Source organism: Haliotis rubra, unplaced genomic scaffold (genome assembly GCF_003918875.1).
Source record: "Haliotis rubra isolate DU_JTF1 unplaced genomic scaffold, ASM391887v1 Scf12, whole genome shotgun sequence".
Lineage (NCBI taxonomy): Eukaryota > Metazoa > Mollusca > Gastropoda > Lepetellida > Haliotidae > Haliotis > Haliotis rubra.
Genome location: NW_025765114.1, coordinates 2,072,219 through 2,089,963, shown reverse-complemented (window position 1 = coordinate 2,089,963; position 17,745 = coordinate 2,072,219). Strand labels below are relative to the sequence as shown.

Below are 17,745 nucleotides of genomic sequence, written 5' to 3'. Positions count from 1 at the left end.
TTTCCACAGACACATACAGAATGAAGTGAAAATTTTAACACTAAGTCATAGCTATCCCTTGTGGTATGCCCTTCCAACTGACAGAGTTACCTCCCCCTGACCTAGATGTCACTGTATAGTAGTTTGAAAATCCTCACAAATTTTCTGTATGGTATACACTGTACACGTGTATAGAGTGGAGTGAAAAATTGACTTCTATCAGCTTGTTTTCTACACTGATCCATCCCTATATAGGTTAGTGTTGTCGACATTAGTCCTTTGGACATCGTGATTTTATATTATTTTTACGTTTGTACTTGATATATATATTTTCCGCCCTTTTTCCTTTGTCTAACTTTAAGCTATGGCTAAGAATAAGTCGTGCAATGTCAGAAGTTCATGTCGGATTTAGACCCCCATTCTCTCTGCATTTCTTGTTTTACTGGTAATCATTGTACCCTGCAAGATCGCTGCCTTCTGTGTTCAGAGTTATCAGAGGTTGAGTGGTTAAGTATGGATTCTGCAAGATCTCAGACTAAGAAACGTAAATGCTCCCCGTCGTCGGAGGCTAGCAAAAGTAAAAAATCCGCTTCGGGATCCCCGCCATCTTCACAGAGATCTGAATCAAAATCCAAATCTAGACATGGATGGGGCCGCCCGTTCATCCTTGGACATACTATCCTATACCAACTGGTTTGCTGCGGGAGTCCGGGCATTATTACCACCATTATTCCAAGATTATGAAGGAGTAAAGAAGGACACATTAGTATCCATGTCAGCCGAAGAAGTAGCCATGGCGCACTCATTCTTAGATGTGGTATATCAATCTATAGCCGACGCAACTCACAATCAGCTGTGTACACTTGGACGTTTAACAGCCATGGAGAGACTTCACAAGTTAGATTCAATTAGAAGTCTACCAGAGACAGCTAAAGATGTTTTATTTCAACAGCCCTTGGACTCAGAATCTTTTTCATGGACAATGTGGTCAGGCTATTCAAGTTAAGGATGCTTTTACATCACGTAATCTGAATCAGAGATTGGCTTCAGCTTTACTGTCACAAAGCAGGAATAAACCTCAGTCCAGACCGAGGAGGGATGTATCTGCTACTATTTCCCGCCAACCTTCTCACAGACGTCAGGAGCCACTGCAACGTTCAGCATTTGACAGGGCAGGAGACTCTAGGTCGCGTAATTTCTCCTCGTCAGCACCATCTTCAACTCGGGGCTACTCATCCTCTAGGGGCAGGGGTAGGGGCACCAGATTTTTTCGTGGCACCAGAGCGGGATCTAGGAAGTTTTGACTCCAATCAAATAGTCCAGTTTACTCAGCCTTACGATTTGGAAATGCCCCTCGATTTGGAAACAGAATTCGAATTTATTCTACCGGTATCCCAATCTCCCATAGGGGGTCGGCTAGCACAATATGTGCACAAATTCCAAATTCATCAGCATAGACCTGAAGGACGCTTATCTTCATGTACCAATACATCCTCGGTCTCAGAAGTACCTTTGTTTCGCGGTAAACGGACGGAGATTTCAATTCCGTGTTCTACCTTTCGGAATTTCTATAGCTCCTTGGCTGTTCACGGTGATCATCAATCCCATTTTAGCGTTCCTACATCATCGTCAGATAGCTATCCACGGTTACTTGGACGATTTCCTGGCACGGAATATAATTACTCAGACTCTTTTAAAACAGACCAAGTTTATACTCCACGTGTTCACACATCTAGGCCTTGTTGTACACCCGGTCAAGTCAGAACTAGTCCCCACATCAAAAATCAAGTATCTGGGAGCCATCCTAGATGCCAAGACGGCACGAATTTTTACACCTCAGGATCGTTGGTACAAGATCCGGACCAAGATTTTCAATCTGTTAGCAAGCAAGGCCGCATCAATTCGGACATGGATGTCCCTGCTGGGATCTCTTACGTCTATCCAAGATTTCACGATGAGGGGCAGGATTCATCTTCGCCAACCGCAAATATGGATCAATGGGTTCAGGGATCTGGACTTAGAAACTATGGTATCCCCTCCCTTCATGATTCGTCAGGAATTTTTGTGGTGGACGGTGGACAGCAACGCGTTTCCAGGAGTACATTTTCGTCTTCCTCCTCCAGACGCGTTACTCTATATGCGGACGCCTCAAACTCGGGATGGGGCTCATGTCAACGTAACATCAAGTTCAGGGGCTGTGGTCTCAACAGGAAAGCAATCTCCATATCAACTGTCTGGAGATGTTAGCTGGTAAAAGCTCTGTCTCATTGGTCTTGGAACCTGCATCAGAAGAACATTATGTTAGTGACAGACAACAGCACAGTAGTAGCCTATATAAACAAACAGGGCGGAACCAAATGTCATCGTCTACTACAGATTATGAAGGAACTTTTCAAAATAGCAGATTCCATGAAAAGTCATATAAAAGCTCGTCACATCCCGGGAAAGGTGAATATTTTGGCAGACTCTCTCTCCAGACAGGACAGAGTGATATCAACAGAATGGACTTTGAATATGGAGGCTTTCAAACTCATCAATGGAGAAATGGGAAACACCATCCATAGATCTCTTCGTGACAGCAAGGAACAATCGTCTACCTACATTTGTGAGTACTGTTCGGATCCGACAGCCTGGGCAGTGGATGCCCTGTCAATCTCATGGGAAAATCTGATAGCATATGCTTTTCCTCCGTTCAAATTGATACCGGAAGTACTAGCCAAGATCGCCCAACACAACTGTGTAGTTTATCTGGTAGCTCCAGCATGGTCGACCAGAACATGGTTCACGGACCTTCTTCAATTATTGACGGACAAACCCTTACGACTGCCTTGTTGGGAAAATCTTCTCAGTCAGCCCAAGTCGGACAGATACCACAAAAATGTAAACCTACTAGCTCTTCGCATTATGGAGACTATCTATAGTTCCCTCAAGGAGCAGGGATTTAATGAACAAGCAATTTCGGCTATCTCCGAGTCTATCAGACCTTCAACGGCAGCACTGTATGACACCAAGTGGAATGTCTTCATACAGTGGAGAAGAGAGCAACGACTACTCAATATTCCAGTCACCATACCTATCATAGCAGATTTTCTTATATATCTCAGGATGGTTAAAAATTAAAACACAATACTATTGAAGGCTATAGATCAGCGATTGCTTCAGTCATGGACTTACAGGGACTATCTGTAGGATCTGATCATTCTTTACACAGGATTATTAGATCTTTCCAGATCAAGGATGTGTCATCGCGTCATTATTTCCTAAGTGGGATCTATGTTTGGTACTACAGGCTCTACAGAAGTCTCCGTTTGAACCTATGCAAGACACTTCCTTAAAATACTTGAGTTTTAAAACTGCTTTTCTACTGGCTTTTGCTACTGCTTCAAGAGTGTCAGAACTGCACACTATTGACTTTAAATCTATTGCATTCTCGGAAGGGTATAAGATGATGACTTGTGGGGACGGTGCCTGAATTTACAGCCAAGAATCAGTCGACGTCTCATGGTTTGTTAGGACACAGAGTCTACAGAATACCAGCTCTGCCTGCCCCTGCCTCTAGATCTGACAGATCAAGACTACTTTGTCCGATCCGAGCTCTCAGATGGTATATACACCGCACATCTAGTTTTAGAGGGAATCGTCGTCATCTCTTCCTCTCCTGTAAAACAAATGTTAATACGGACATATCTAAGAATACAATTTCTTCATGGCTCAGGAAGACAATCGCCTATGCTTACGGAGACTTGGATCAAGAATCAGTTAATGTTAGATTCTCGCCACATGAGATTAGAGCATTAGCATCATCAGTAGCGGCATGGGGTTCAGTTTCAGTTGAACGAGTGGTGGCTAGTTGTCAATGGAAGTCCTCAAACACATTTATAAATTTTATTTAAGAGATGTAGCCTCTTCAATGGAAGGCCTTAAGTCCCTGGGTCCGTTAGTAGCGGCACAACACCTTTCCTCCGCCTAGTACCTATTAAAAGAGTAGTAGCAGGGATTGGATCATGTGTCAAGCATGTTACACACCTGGATTATACGATGATGGAGAGAAGATATAGAGACAGAAGTATTATCAGGTAGGTCACAGTTACGATTATCCCTATTATAGATACTAACCGAACTCAGGTGGTGGTTGAGTATTGAAAGGGAGTAGTCTCTAATTATTACGGAATTAATCTTAAGGATTGGGAGAATCAACCGGAAGTGACGTCATAAACCGGAAGTGACGTCATAGACCGGAAGTGACGTCATAGACCGAAGTGACGTCATAGACCGGAAGTGACGTCATAGACCGAATATTGACCGGAAGTGACGTCATAAATGGGAAGTTACGTCATGAGATGACAGAATTCGGGGAAGTTGTAAATTGGAAATTATCAATATTAATTCATCTGAAGAGTAGTATAATTCGATTGATAATTAGAGACTACTCAATATTTGGACAGAAGTCCAGTGGACAATGATCCAATATTATATTTCACCAGTTAATTATTTACTACTAAGTCATAGTTATCCTTAGAGGATTTTGATCATGGAGAATAACTCACTAGTGGTATGGTATGCTTCAGGACTATTCTTCTAGGGAGAGCCCTCCATCCGTATGTGGGATTCAGGCAACCATAATCCAGAGGGAATGTTTACGCCTCAATTAGGAACAATTACATTTATTGTTAGTAATTGTTAGTAAACTTACCTCTGGATTATGGGGTATAGGTCCCGCCCTTCCTCCCCACCTTTCCTCTAGAAGATAAGTGTTTTGTAAACTGTATTCATAAAATTTGTGAGGATTTTCAAACTACTATACAGTGACATCTAGGTCAGGGGGAGGTAACTCTGTCAGTTGGAAGGGCATACCACAAGGGATAGCTATGACTTAGTGTTAAAATTTTCACTTCATTTTGTATGTGTCTGTGGAAACCACAGAATAAGGCAACCATAATCCAGAGGTAAGTTTACTAACAATTACTAACAATAAATGTAATTGTTCCTTTTCATATCTTTACAAAACCAATACTTGTTGGATATATTTGGGGTTTTACACTAAATCCCCCAAACAGATGCGTATTAAACAATGTCTCACTGGCAACCATTGGCAAATCATATATTTAGGTGCTATATCATAAGGAAATTTTGTTGATATTTTATTAATTCATTAAATCTAGACCCAAATTTATTAATGTATTTTTAAGTATTTCAGTATTTTCATAAAACATGGGTAAGCATTTCTGTGGTTGCAATGTCACATTCTTAGTTCATAAATCACGTAATCGTTTCCTTTAAAGTTTTGTGGGAATTTTTTTTCATTAAAATTATGCAAGGTGCAATTGAGGGAGGTATGTGTTGTGTGCAGTAACCAGTTCCACTTTGTATTTGCGCAGCATGATGCACACTTGCAGACAACTGTAGACAGGAGTCGAGTTTAAGAAATTCGCACCTCCACCGTTGAAGAGTGCGATCTTAGCTAAGATCGCGATCTTAAATCCATGCTGTCTTACAATCGCGCTAAGATCAGCTTTGTGCAAGTGGATTAGGGCAATTGTATGGTGATTGTAAAGTTGATTGTAAGGCCCTAAGATTGATTGTAACTAAGATTGCTCTGTGCAAGTGGGCCCTGGACATGTTACAGTAAGGATCATTATGTGTTACAGGTATCGTCATAAGTAGAGATGTGTGACAAGAAAGATCATGACTAGAGATATGTTACAGGTAGAATCATGACTAGAATCATGACTATAGATATGTTACAGGTAGAATCATGACTAGAGATATGTTACAGCTAGAATCATGACTAGAGATATGTTACAGGTAGAATCATGACTAGAGATATGTTACAGGTAGAATCATGACTAGAATCATGACTATAGATATGTTACAGGTAGAATCATGACTAGAGATATGTTACAGGTAGAATCATGACTAGAGATATGTTACAGGTAGAATCATGACTAGAGATGTGTTACATGTAGGATCATGACTAGATATGTGTTACTGGTAGAATCATGACTAGAATCATAACTAGAGATATGTTACAGCTAGAATCATGACTATAGATATGTTACAGCTAGAATCATGACTAGAGATGTGTTACAGGTAGAATCATGACTAGAGATATGTTACATGTAGAATCATGACTAGAGATGTGTTACATGTAGGATCATGACTAGATATGTGTTACAGGTAGAATCATGACTAGAATCATAACTAGAGATATGTTACATGTAGAATCATGACTAGAATCATAACTAGAGATATGTTACAGGTAGAATCATGACTAGAATCGTAACTAGAGATATGTTACAGGTAGAATCATGACTAGAGATATGTTACAGGTAGAATCATGACTAGAATCATAACTAGATATATGTTACAGGTAGAATCATGACTAGAATCATAACTAGAGATATGTTACAGGTAGAATCATGACTAGAATCATAACTAGAGATATGTTACAGGTAGAATCATGACTAGAATCATAACTAGAGATATGTTACATGTAGAATCATGACTAGAATCATATCTAGAGATATGTTACAGGTAGAATCATGACTAGAATCATGACTAGAGATATGTTACAGGTAGAATCATGACTAGAATCATAACTAGAGATATGTTACAGGTAGAATCATGACTAGAGATATGTTACAGGTAGAATCATGACTAGAATCATAACTAGATATATGTTACAGGTAGAATCATGACTAGAATCATAACTAGAGATATGTTACATGTAGAATCATGACTAGAGATATGTTACAGGTAGAATCATGACTAGAGATATGTTACAGGTAGAATCATGACTAGAGATATGTTACAGGTAGAATCATGACTAGAGATGTGTTACAGGTAGAATCATGACTAGAGATATGTTACAGGTAGAATCATGACTAGAGATATGTTACATGTAGAATCATGACTAGAGATATGTTACAGGTAGAATCATGACTAGAATCATAACTAGAGATATGTTACAGGTAGAATCATGACTAGAGATATGTTACAGGTAGAATCATGACTAGAGATATGATACAGGTAGAATCATGACTATAGATATGTTACAGGTAGAATCATGACTAGAGATATGTTACAGGTAGAATCTTGACTAGAGATATGTTACAGGTAGAATCATGACTAGAGATATGTTACAGTTAGAATAATGACTAGAGATATGTTACAGGTAGAATCATGACTAGAGATATGTTACAGGTAGAATCATGACTAGAGATATGTTACAGGTAGAATCATGACTATAGATATGTTACAGGTAGAATCATGACTAGAGATATGTTACAGGTAGAATCTTGACTAGAGATATGTTACAGCTAGAATCATGACTAGAAATGTGTTACAGCTAGAATCATGACTAGAGATATGTTACATGTAGAATCATGACTAGATATGTTACAGCTAGAATCATGACTAGAGATATGTTACAGCTAGAATCATGACTAGAGATGTGTTACAGGTAGAATCATGACTAGAGATATGTTACAGGTAGAATCATGACTAGAGATGTGTTACATGTAGGATCATGACTAGATATGTGTTACTGGTTGAATCATAAGTAGAGATTTGTGACAAGAAGGGCCATGACTAGAGATATGTTACAGGTAGAATCATGACTAGAGATGTGTTACATGTAGGATCATGACTAGAGATATGTTACAGGTAGAATCTTGACTAGAGATATGTTACAGGTAGAATCATGACTAGAGATGTGTTACATGTAGGATCATGACTAGATATGTGTTACTGGTAGAATCATAAGTAGAGATTTGTGACAAGAAGGGCCATGACTAGAGGTATGTTACAGGTAGAATCATGACTAGAGATGTGTTACATGTAGGATCATGACTAGATATGTGTTACTGGTAGAATCATAACTAGGGATGTGTTGCAGGTAGGATCATGACTAGATATGTGACACAGGTAGAATCGTTACTAGAGATGTGTTGCAGGTAGGATATGTGTTACAGGTAGAATCATAACAAGATATGTGTTACAGGTAGGATCATGACTAGAGATGTGTTACAGTTAGGATCATAAGTAGAGATTTGTGACAATAAGGATCATACCTAGATATGTTTTACAGGTAGAATCGTAACTAGAGATGTGTTGCAGGTAGGATATGTGTTACAGGTAGAATCATAACAAGATATGTGTTACAGGTAGGATCATGACTAGATATGTGTTACAGGTAGGATTATAACTAGATATGTGTTACAGGTAGAATCATGACTACATATGTGTTACAGGTAGGATCAGAGACTTGTTACAGGTAGGATCGAAATTAGAGATTCATTACAAGAAGGATCATGACTAGAGATGTGTTACATGTAGGATCATAACTAGTTTTACGGGTGATGTGTGTGTCAATAGTAGATTCCTTTTGTTATAGATGATGTGTGTGTCAATAGTAGATTCCTTGTGTTACAGGTGATGTGTGTGTGTCAACAGTAGATTCCTTGTGTTACAGGTGATGTGTGTGTCAAGGGTAGATTCCTTGTGTTACAGGTGATGTGTGTGTCAAGGGTAGATTCCTTGTGTTACAGGTGTGTCTGAAGTACTATGAACATGAGTTTGTGGAGCTGGCATGTCAGTGTCCGGCAGTGGTGGTGTGTCGCTGTTCCCCCACACAGAAGGCTGACATTGTGAAGCTGTTAAAGACGCACACCGGCAAGAGGACATGTGCTATTGGTGAGCTAGGACTGGTTGACTGTGCCCACTTTGATACTTCAGCCAATCTGAAGGCAGCAACTTGAAAAAGAATAATGAACAATTGTCATTGTGTTGTCAAAAAAGCAAGGGGTACAAAGCAAATTTGTGTCTCATTTTTTCATGAGTTGCTGAGATGTCAGCTTCTTCCATCACATAAATGTGGAATTTAGGTAAGAAAAATATTTGAAGAATATTTTATTGTGGTGTAAGAGATATGGATGTCCAATGCCCATGTAACAGAGTATGGTTGTATGAAGATTGTATAAGCTGTTTCTCCACGGGCAGGTGACGGCGGCAATGATGTTAGCATGATCCAGGCAGCAGATGCAGGCATTGGTATCGTCGGCAAGGTCAGTCAGCCAGCCACGTGCTTACCATGCTTGTTAATGACAAAGTATGGAATGTACTTTGGGACGTTAAAGTTACTGTAATTGTCTTGTTTTCATGTATAAAATCATCTATTACATGTCTGAAGATCTTATTTGTGCTGACTTTTTGCATAAAAATGCTTTCTGTGTGCTCAGGAAGGAAAACAGGCGTCCCTGGCTGCAGACTTCTCCATCACCCAGTTCAGTCACATCGGCCACTTGCTGGTTGTACATGGCAGAAACAGGTAAGATCATTCACAATACCGCAGTCATGGTAGACCCCAAACACTTAACAACTAGGTTGATATTCACTCAATAATGCTACTTGAGACTACATGGAATTTCACTCAGTCCCACTTAGGTGGACCCTAACATCTAACAAACTATGTGGGATTTCACTGTCACACTTATGGGAACCCTAACATCTAACAAACTATGTGGAATTTCACTCAGTCACATTTAGGTGGACCCTAACATCTAACAAACTATGTGGGATTTCACTCAGTCACATTTAGGTGGACCCTAACATCTAACAAACTATGTGGGATTTCACTCAGTCACACTTAGGTGGACCCTATCATCTAACAAACTATGTGGGATTTCACTCAGTCACATTTAGGTGGACCCTAACATCTAACAAACTATGTGGGATTTCACTATGTGGGATTTCACTCAGTCACACTTAGGTGGACCCTAACATCTAACAAACTATGTGGAATTTCACTCAGTCACACTTATGGGGACCCTAACATCTAACAAACTATGTGGAATTTCACACAGTCACACTTAGGTGGACAATAACATCTAACAAACTATGTGGAATTTCACTCAGTCACACTTAGGTGGACCCTAACATCTAACAAACTATGTGGAATTTCACTCAGTCACACTTAGGTGGACAATAACATCTAACAAACTATGTGGAATTTCACACAGTCACACTTATGGGGACCCTAACATCTAACAAACTATGTGGAATTTCACTCAGTCACACTTAGGTGGACAATAGCATCTAACAAACTATGTGGAATTTCACACAGTCACACTTATGGGGACCCTAACATCTAACAAACTATGTGGAATTTCACTCAGTCACACTTATGGGGACCCTAACATCTAACAAACTGTGTGGAATTTCACTCAGTCACACTTAGGTGGACAATAACATCTAACAAACTATGTGGAATTTCACACAGTCACACTTAGGTGGACCCTAACATCTAACAAACTATGTGGAATTTCACTCAGTCACACTTAGGTGGACAATAACATCTAACAAACTATGTGGAATTTCACACAGTCACACTTAGGTGAACAATAACATCTAACAAACTATGTGGAATTTCACTCAGTCACACTTAGGTGGACAATAACATCTAACAAACTATGTGGAATTTCACTCAGTCACACTTAGGTGGACCCTAACATCTAACAAACTATGTGGAATTTCACTCAGTCACACTTAGGTGGACCCTAACATCTAACAAACTATGTGGAATTTCACTCAGTCACACTTAGGTGGACCCTAACATCTAACAAACTATGTGGAGTTTCTAGCAATCACTCTTAACATCCCAAACATACGCATGTCTAGTGTGATTCATCTTTATGAAAACATTATTTTGAGAAAGACAATTTTGAATTTGAGAAAGTGATTGATGGAGTTATTTGTTTGTATGTTGACGATATGTGAGTGATACATATGATTCCATGTTACGTCCTATATACAGCTACAAGCGGTCAGCAGCTCTCAGTCAGTTCGTCATCCATCGAGGCCTCATCATCAGCGCCATGCAAGTGGTTTTCTCTTCTGTTTTCTACTTCGCCTCACTTGCACTCTTCCCAGGATTCCTCATTGTAGGGTGAGTTGAAAGGCAGATCCTGCCAAGTTTAATCTATCAATTCTTTGTAATATGTTCTTTGCTGAAAAGTTAATGGTTTGTATACACCATATAACTGCAGCAGTTCATCACGACTGTTTTGACACTGAGTACTTGGCCTGGGACTATTGTTTAATATCGTAAGATTATTTGTTTGGTTATTCTTTTTGAAAAGGACCCTTTTAGTGAACTTTTGTTAGAGTTGCTTGTACAGCATCTTGCATTTTGACTTAACAACTTGAACTGTGTTTTAGAAATATCACTTCAAAGACTGTTTGAGATATAGCTCTGTATACACATGGTGTCAGATAAGCAACTTTATCTTACTTTCATGTGAAATACTTTAATTTCATTGGCCAATGACGCTTTAACAAGTTTCCATGTCACCCTTCCCAGGGGGTGACAACTGAAAAATATATTACCCACGGCTACGTTAACTGCCAAACCCTCCACCGAGAAGTTGTATCGCTAACAATCGTATAAAGTCATATTATTACCCACGCGTGGTCAGCGGTGGGTAGTTGCATACTAATCTAAATGCGTGCCACACGCGTATCAGCGTTGACCTGTGTCGTAGCGACTTGACCTGAGATTCTAACGATTTGATTGGATAACCGATGACCTCTCAATTAGGTAATGACGTAACTATATTTTCATTCATAACAAACACGTGAATTCATTCATTCTACAACTTAAATGCATTGTGGGAATGTAAGCATCGAGAGCGTTGCGGGTCGCTGTTTAATTGTGAGTCGAACCAATACATTATATCCGTCGAAAAACATAAAGCGCAATGTTTCCACCAGTGATGTTAGCGAATGAAGCAACTGCAAACCAAGAAGCGGGGTGCTACGGAGTAGTTTACTGTAGGAGGCTGTTCGAGGCGATGACAACTGACATGCATCGTGACGCGGTTACCAAGGCAGTGGCGTCCATTTGGTGTGGCGTCATGCAAATATTGTACTACAGTACAAAACTCTTCCAACCCCTTTATAAAACCGGTTTGGTTAGAAACCAAATATTAACAAAAATACGCTATTTTGTCAGTTTAATGCATGTAAGGCGTGGGTAATAAATAAAATACCACGCTTGGTCTCATTACATCACGAATTATCACGAACTTCATTGGCCTTCCTATGTTGCACACAGGAAGGACACTCGCTTCGTATAATTAAGTAATATGAACCTCGAACAATGTAATATTCTCTATATATGTCGCATGCAGTGGCCGGAGTTCGCAAACCGTTCGATTAGCTGTATTTTTAGTTCACTATCTACAGATTTATTTTACCGACTTTCACTGCTTTATTATCCCCCGCCGCGCGTTTAGCGCGAAGCAGGGGATATAGTATTACGCTCCGTCCGTACGTACGTACAAATTGGAATATTTTAAGAACTGTTGACTAGATTATTTTCATATTTGGTACCTAGGTTCATCACAGTAAACGAAAGGTCCCAGTCAGGTTTGATGACCTTGACCTTAATTTCAAGGTCACAAGGGGACTTTAACGTTTTACTCTTGTCAGCAAGATATCTCAAGAACCGTTCTCTAGATTTTCTTCATATTCAGCACCAAGCTTTATCTAGGGAAGGTGCAGGGCCCAGTCGATTTTGGTGACCTTTCAAGGTCACAAAGACACTTTGAAGATTTCACCATGTTAAATTGCATGTTAAGATAGTCAGCAAAATATCGCAAAAACCATTCGCTGGATTTTTTTCATATTTGACACCAAGCTTCATCTAATGAAGGTGCAGGGCCCAGTCGATTTTGGTGACCTTCACATAATTTTCAAGGTCATGGCGACACTTTGAAGATTTCAGCATGTTAACCTGCATGTTGTGCTTGCCACCGAGATACCTCAAGAACCATTCTCTGAATTTTCTTCATATGTGGCGCCAAGCTTCATCCAGGGAAGGCGCAGGGCCCAGTAGATTTTGGTGACCTTCACTTATTTTTCAACTTCACAGCGACACTTTGAAGATTTCAGTATGTTAAATTGCATGTTAAGATAGTCAGCAAGATATCGCAAAAACCATTCGCTGGATTTTTTTCATATTTGACACCAAGCTTCATCTAATGAAGGAGCAGGGCCCAGTCAATTGTTGGTGACCTTCACATAATTTTCAAGGTCACTGCGACACTTTGAAGATTTCAGCATGTTAACCTGAATTCACTGGATTTTCTTCATAGACTTTCAAGACTTCCCTTGAATGTTTTTCAGTAAGCAATTTCTTTAGTACCATTTTTGCATATTTCATACACCATGACATTCATATCAAGGTCAAAGTCAGTCTTGAAAATATTTGTGTGTTTGAAAAACTAAAGAGCAAGATATCAAGAGAGGTTGACTGGTCATGTTTTTGTTGACATTTAACTTCATCTTAAACTTTCAATACTTTTTAAGTTTGATTTGATAATTTGCGGCATGGGATTATGTCACCTTAGTGACAATGCTTGTTTAAACTATTTCATACATTGAGTCGTTTTCACACTCAACTTACAAAGAGGCATACATAAGACCGTATTACCCTAGAGAGATGCATACAACTTATAGTATACACTGTTTCAGATATGCTTCTGTATACCCTATAATTGTAATGTGTCTCTCTATACAAATGTTTCAGGTATGCCTCTGTATACCCTATGATTGTAATGTGTATCTCTATGCAAATGTTTCAGATATGCCTCTGTATACCCTATGATTGTAATGGGTCTCTATATACAAATGTTTCAGATATGCCTCTGTATACCCTATGATTGTAATGTGTCTCTCTATGCAAATGTTTCAGATATGCCTCTGTATACCCTATGATTGTAATGTGTCTCTCTATGCAAATGTTTCAGATATGCCTCTGTATACCCTATAATTGTAATGTGTCTCTATATACAAATGTTTCAGATATGCCACAGTATACACAATGTACCCTGTTTTCTCTCTGGTGCTTGACAAGGACGTGTCTCCTCAGATTGCAATGACCTACCCAGAACTATATAAGGAGTTGACCAAAGTAAGTGTGAGTGAGTGAGTGAGTGAGTTGAGTTTTTGTGCCGCGTTTAGCAATATTCGAGAAAGATCATGGCGGGTGACACCAGAAATGGGCTTCACATACTGTACCCAAGTGGGGAATCGAATCCAGGTCTTCGGTGTGACAAGCGAATGCTCTAACCACTAGTCTACCCCACCACCACCCAAAGTAAGACATCACAGCTGTCAGATAACATGTCCCGGTGTTGTAAGATAAACTTTCAGACAAGGCTTTGTTACTTCATAAAAGTGACCGCCTCCGTGGTGTAGCGGTTAGAGCATCCGCCGGGAGAGCGGAAGGTCGCGGGTTCGATCCCCGACCGTGTCATACCAAAAGACGTTAAAATATGGTACTTGTTGGTCCCTGCCTGGTGCTCGGTATTAATGAGTACAACAAGGACTGGTCGGCTCGGAGTCAGTATAATGTGTCTGAGTGGGGTATTCATGCTTCACTACGGCATGGTATCTCAGTGGGCTAGCACTATAAAACCAGCTTAAGTCTGGGCTAGTACAAGCAGCTGCACATACACATACACACGCATGCACGTCGTCATATGAGCGAAATATTCTCAATCCCAATTTCACCTCACTTCATAAAAGTGATATGAAAGTTGCACAAAAAGACACTAATCACTGAAATCCAAATATGTTTCAGGGTCGATCACTGTCTTTCAAAACCTTCTTCATATGGGTGCTTATAAGTATTTACCAAGGTAAGTGGAGAATTATATTATCAACTGCTGTTTTGTCATCATATCTCTTCTCATTTCTGATTCGTCAGGATATCGTGCCCTTGATTTAAGCAGCCATTTCACCACAAATGGAAACATTTAATAAAAGAGTTCTCAGTCCTAATTTGTTGAGTTTCTGTTGTTGATATCTGTGAGTATAATACCTGGGACATGAAGTCTGAGCTGCAAATACATACAGGATAGAGTTGACTAAAGTACTGTCGGAAATAGAAAAAACTGTATTTGCTCATTTATCTCTACCATTTATGTAGTTGATATGTGAAAGTGTGAAATATCTGTTAAACTAAGTTCGGCCTAACTACAAGTCTCAGTGGTAGGGACATAGGAAACGTAGAAAAAGGTCTTTACTGAGGAGAGATTAGTGCAGAAATGAGCAATGCGTTTTTGTTCTAAGTCCAAAGCGATTTATTTGGAACAGACCATGGCTTTATGCAAATTAGTGTGCGACGATATTGTATTACAAAGGACACTTTTTAAATGCCCAATTTGAAATTAGACATAGCTTCATTATAAACAATAGCTGGTGTAAAAATAATAACTTTCATGCTGAAACTATTAAGGATGTAGCTACCATGGAGTCTCACTGTCACTATGAAACAAAACAGATAGGAGGGTTCGTCTCAAAAGCAAAGCCTGGACAGGTGTCGCAGACGATCGTTGGGGTCGGCCTGGGGGATAGAGATATCAGCTAAGATAAGATAATCCTTTAGGGCAATTATACTGGGGAAGTACACGGCATGTCATAACAACTTACAAATAATATCCAGTCCTGTCGATCTTCGCGATCAGGTGGTCATGCCACCTTATACATTCAATATGATGCCTTTCTGTGGTTATCAGGTATCATACTCTTTTACATATCTCAACATAAACTTCATGAAAGAAAGACACGCAAGATGTTAATCAATAGATGAGGCATAGTCAACACACATAAAAAGCACAAAATATCTTTGAGATTACCCCTTGTGCCTGTAGGCAGCACGTGCATTTCATGCCAGGTGAGTCGACGGTCCGTTGTCATACCTGGCTGAGCGACCTAATTGCCATCTATAGTCTGATATATTGTTTTCAGCAGCTATTCGTATTTTTTCTAAGTTTTGCCCGATTTTACGAGTAAACATGCTTTTCTGGATATTCTATTACGCATCCCACTGAATGCCAAGTTAGGCCAAGTGGGTTATTTAGACATTTGCTATTTGCAGTTGTGTAAGTTTTAGGGATACAGAGTAACAGCCTAGAAACAGTTATTTTCTATTTCTGACAGTACTTTAAGTATTTCAGACATCAGACAAGTCCTTGTACAAAATTAGTGATCAGCTCTGGTGGGTGTAATGGTTGAGCCAAACATAGCATTACACTACACGAGATGTATTTAGATAAACTGTTGTTGATGTTCCAGGGGGCATAATCATGTACGGAGCTCTTCTGCTGTTTGAGGAGGAGTTCCTCCATGTCGTCTCCATCACCTTCACCTCCCTCATCCTCACAGAGCTGTTAATGGTTGCCTTGACGATTCGCACGTGGCACTACCTGATGATTGTAGCTCAAGTCTTCAGTCTTGCCATTTACATTGCATCACTAGTTGTCCTGAAAGACTACTTTGGTAAATACTTTTGGTATTAGTGCTCAAACACCTAAGATGTACGAACGCTGAATATATAACGCAACCCTCTCCTATTGTAGCAGTCGGCAGTGCAGATAAGGGGTTATATGTAGACCCAGGTCTAGTGTAAAACAGCAACAAAGTAATCAAATCCCTTTGATTTGTGTCATGTATGGTATTTGGCAGATGATGAAAATATTAGAGCACAGTTTACTTGAACACTTCAGTCGATCACTTTTCTTAATTCAATTGTTTTCTTTGACACATTTGCGGGTTACACAAAACCCAGTTGTAGAGGCTGCATAAAAGGATTACACAAGGTCAAAAAGTATCTTGCCCTCAGTTTTCTCACACATTCCATATTTGGAACTTTTCCATTACATTATAATATATCATTTTTTCCCTCATCATTCATATTTCTAATTTAGTGAGTTACTTGCAGATGCTAAGTTCCTCCAGACGTGGGACTTTGTGTGGAAAGTGTTGGTCATCACCTCGGTCAGCTGCATCCCCCTGTATGTGTTGAAGTATCTGCGGAAGAAGTTCTCCCCTCCCGTCTATTCCAAACTGACACCATGAGTATCTGGTAAGCCAGGGACCTGGATCTGCTGGCACCCATGTGACAGGTCACGTGGAAACCTGCACAAGCATTACTATGAAGTGTGGCCAACGTATTCTGACAAGTACTGAAATGTGTGAACTCAACCAGATATGTTGAGTATCAGAAAGAATTTTATCATCCAGCTCACATTGAATCATACGAAAGGATATGTGGAATTGAAGTGAAATTCTCTTCTCTCGCAGGTATTCCTGTGATGTGAAGGTGGGATAAATGAAAACAATGTGAATATCAAAGAAAATGTATCCATGAAAAAAAGTGACCAGTTATTTAATGTTTTAAAGAGAACTGTATGAAGAGAATGATGTACATCTATCTCAGAGCATCTTTACAAAACCCAGTCTATCCCAAGTGATGCCTCGCGAGCATTAAAACATTTATTGTAAGGAAACCTGGATGAGGTGACTTTTCTGCCATTAACCAGTGAATCGTGCATAGATCTGTAGTATGTTCATGGACTAGTACTGTGAGCTGATTGCAGTCATGGCTCTAAAGATCAGACAGGTCTTCCAATGATTAGCACTGTAATTACACCGGTAGTGATGGAAGTCTTGCATGTCAAATCAAGGGAGGTTCCCTGGAGAATGAACTGCAAATGTTTGAGTACAACAAATTAGGTAATGACAGTCCTGCATATGTAAATATTTTTCAAAGCTTATTTATTATCCCATTCACATTGTATTATGATAAGGGGAAAAATGTATATATGCATTTCTTGTGCTGCATGTATATAAAATATGTTTTATACATCTGTGTATTGTCATCTGTTTGTTTGGATGGCAACAGTTGATGTTGCTTCACCT

At 39.6% G+C, this 17,745-nt stretch overlaps 1 protein-coding gene across 1 annotated transcript in view; it reads left to right on the top strand.

Annotated features, from left to right (window-relative positions):
- The window catches only part of LOC124262359 (probable phospholipid-transporting ATPase IIB), a 77,728-nt gene extending 60,039 nt beyond the window's left edge, over window positions 1-17,689 (top strand). Inside the window, 8 exon segments of the mRNA XM_046696849.1 lie at window positions 8,529-8,673; window positions 8,980-9,044; window positions 9,219-9,307; window positions 10,793-10,924; window positions 13,843-13,951; window positions 14,624-14,681; window positions 16,120-16,323; window positions 16,766-17,689. Of these exon segments, the coding sequence (XP_046552805.1) occupies window positions 8,529-8,673; window positions 8,980-9,044; window positions 9,219-9,307; window positions 10,793-10,924; window positions 13,843-13,951; window positions 14,624-14,681; window positions 16,120-16,323; window positions 16,766-16,902 (939 nt within the window). The 3' untranslated portion in view covers window positions 16,903-17,689.
- The last annotated feature ends 56 nt before the right edge of the window (window positions 17,690-17,745 follow it).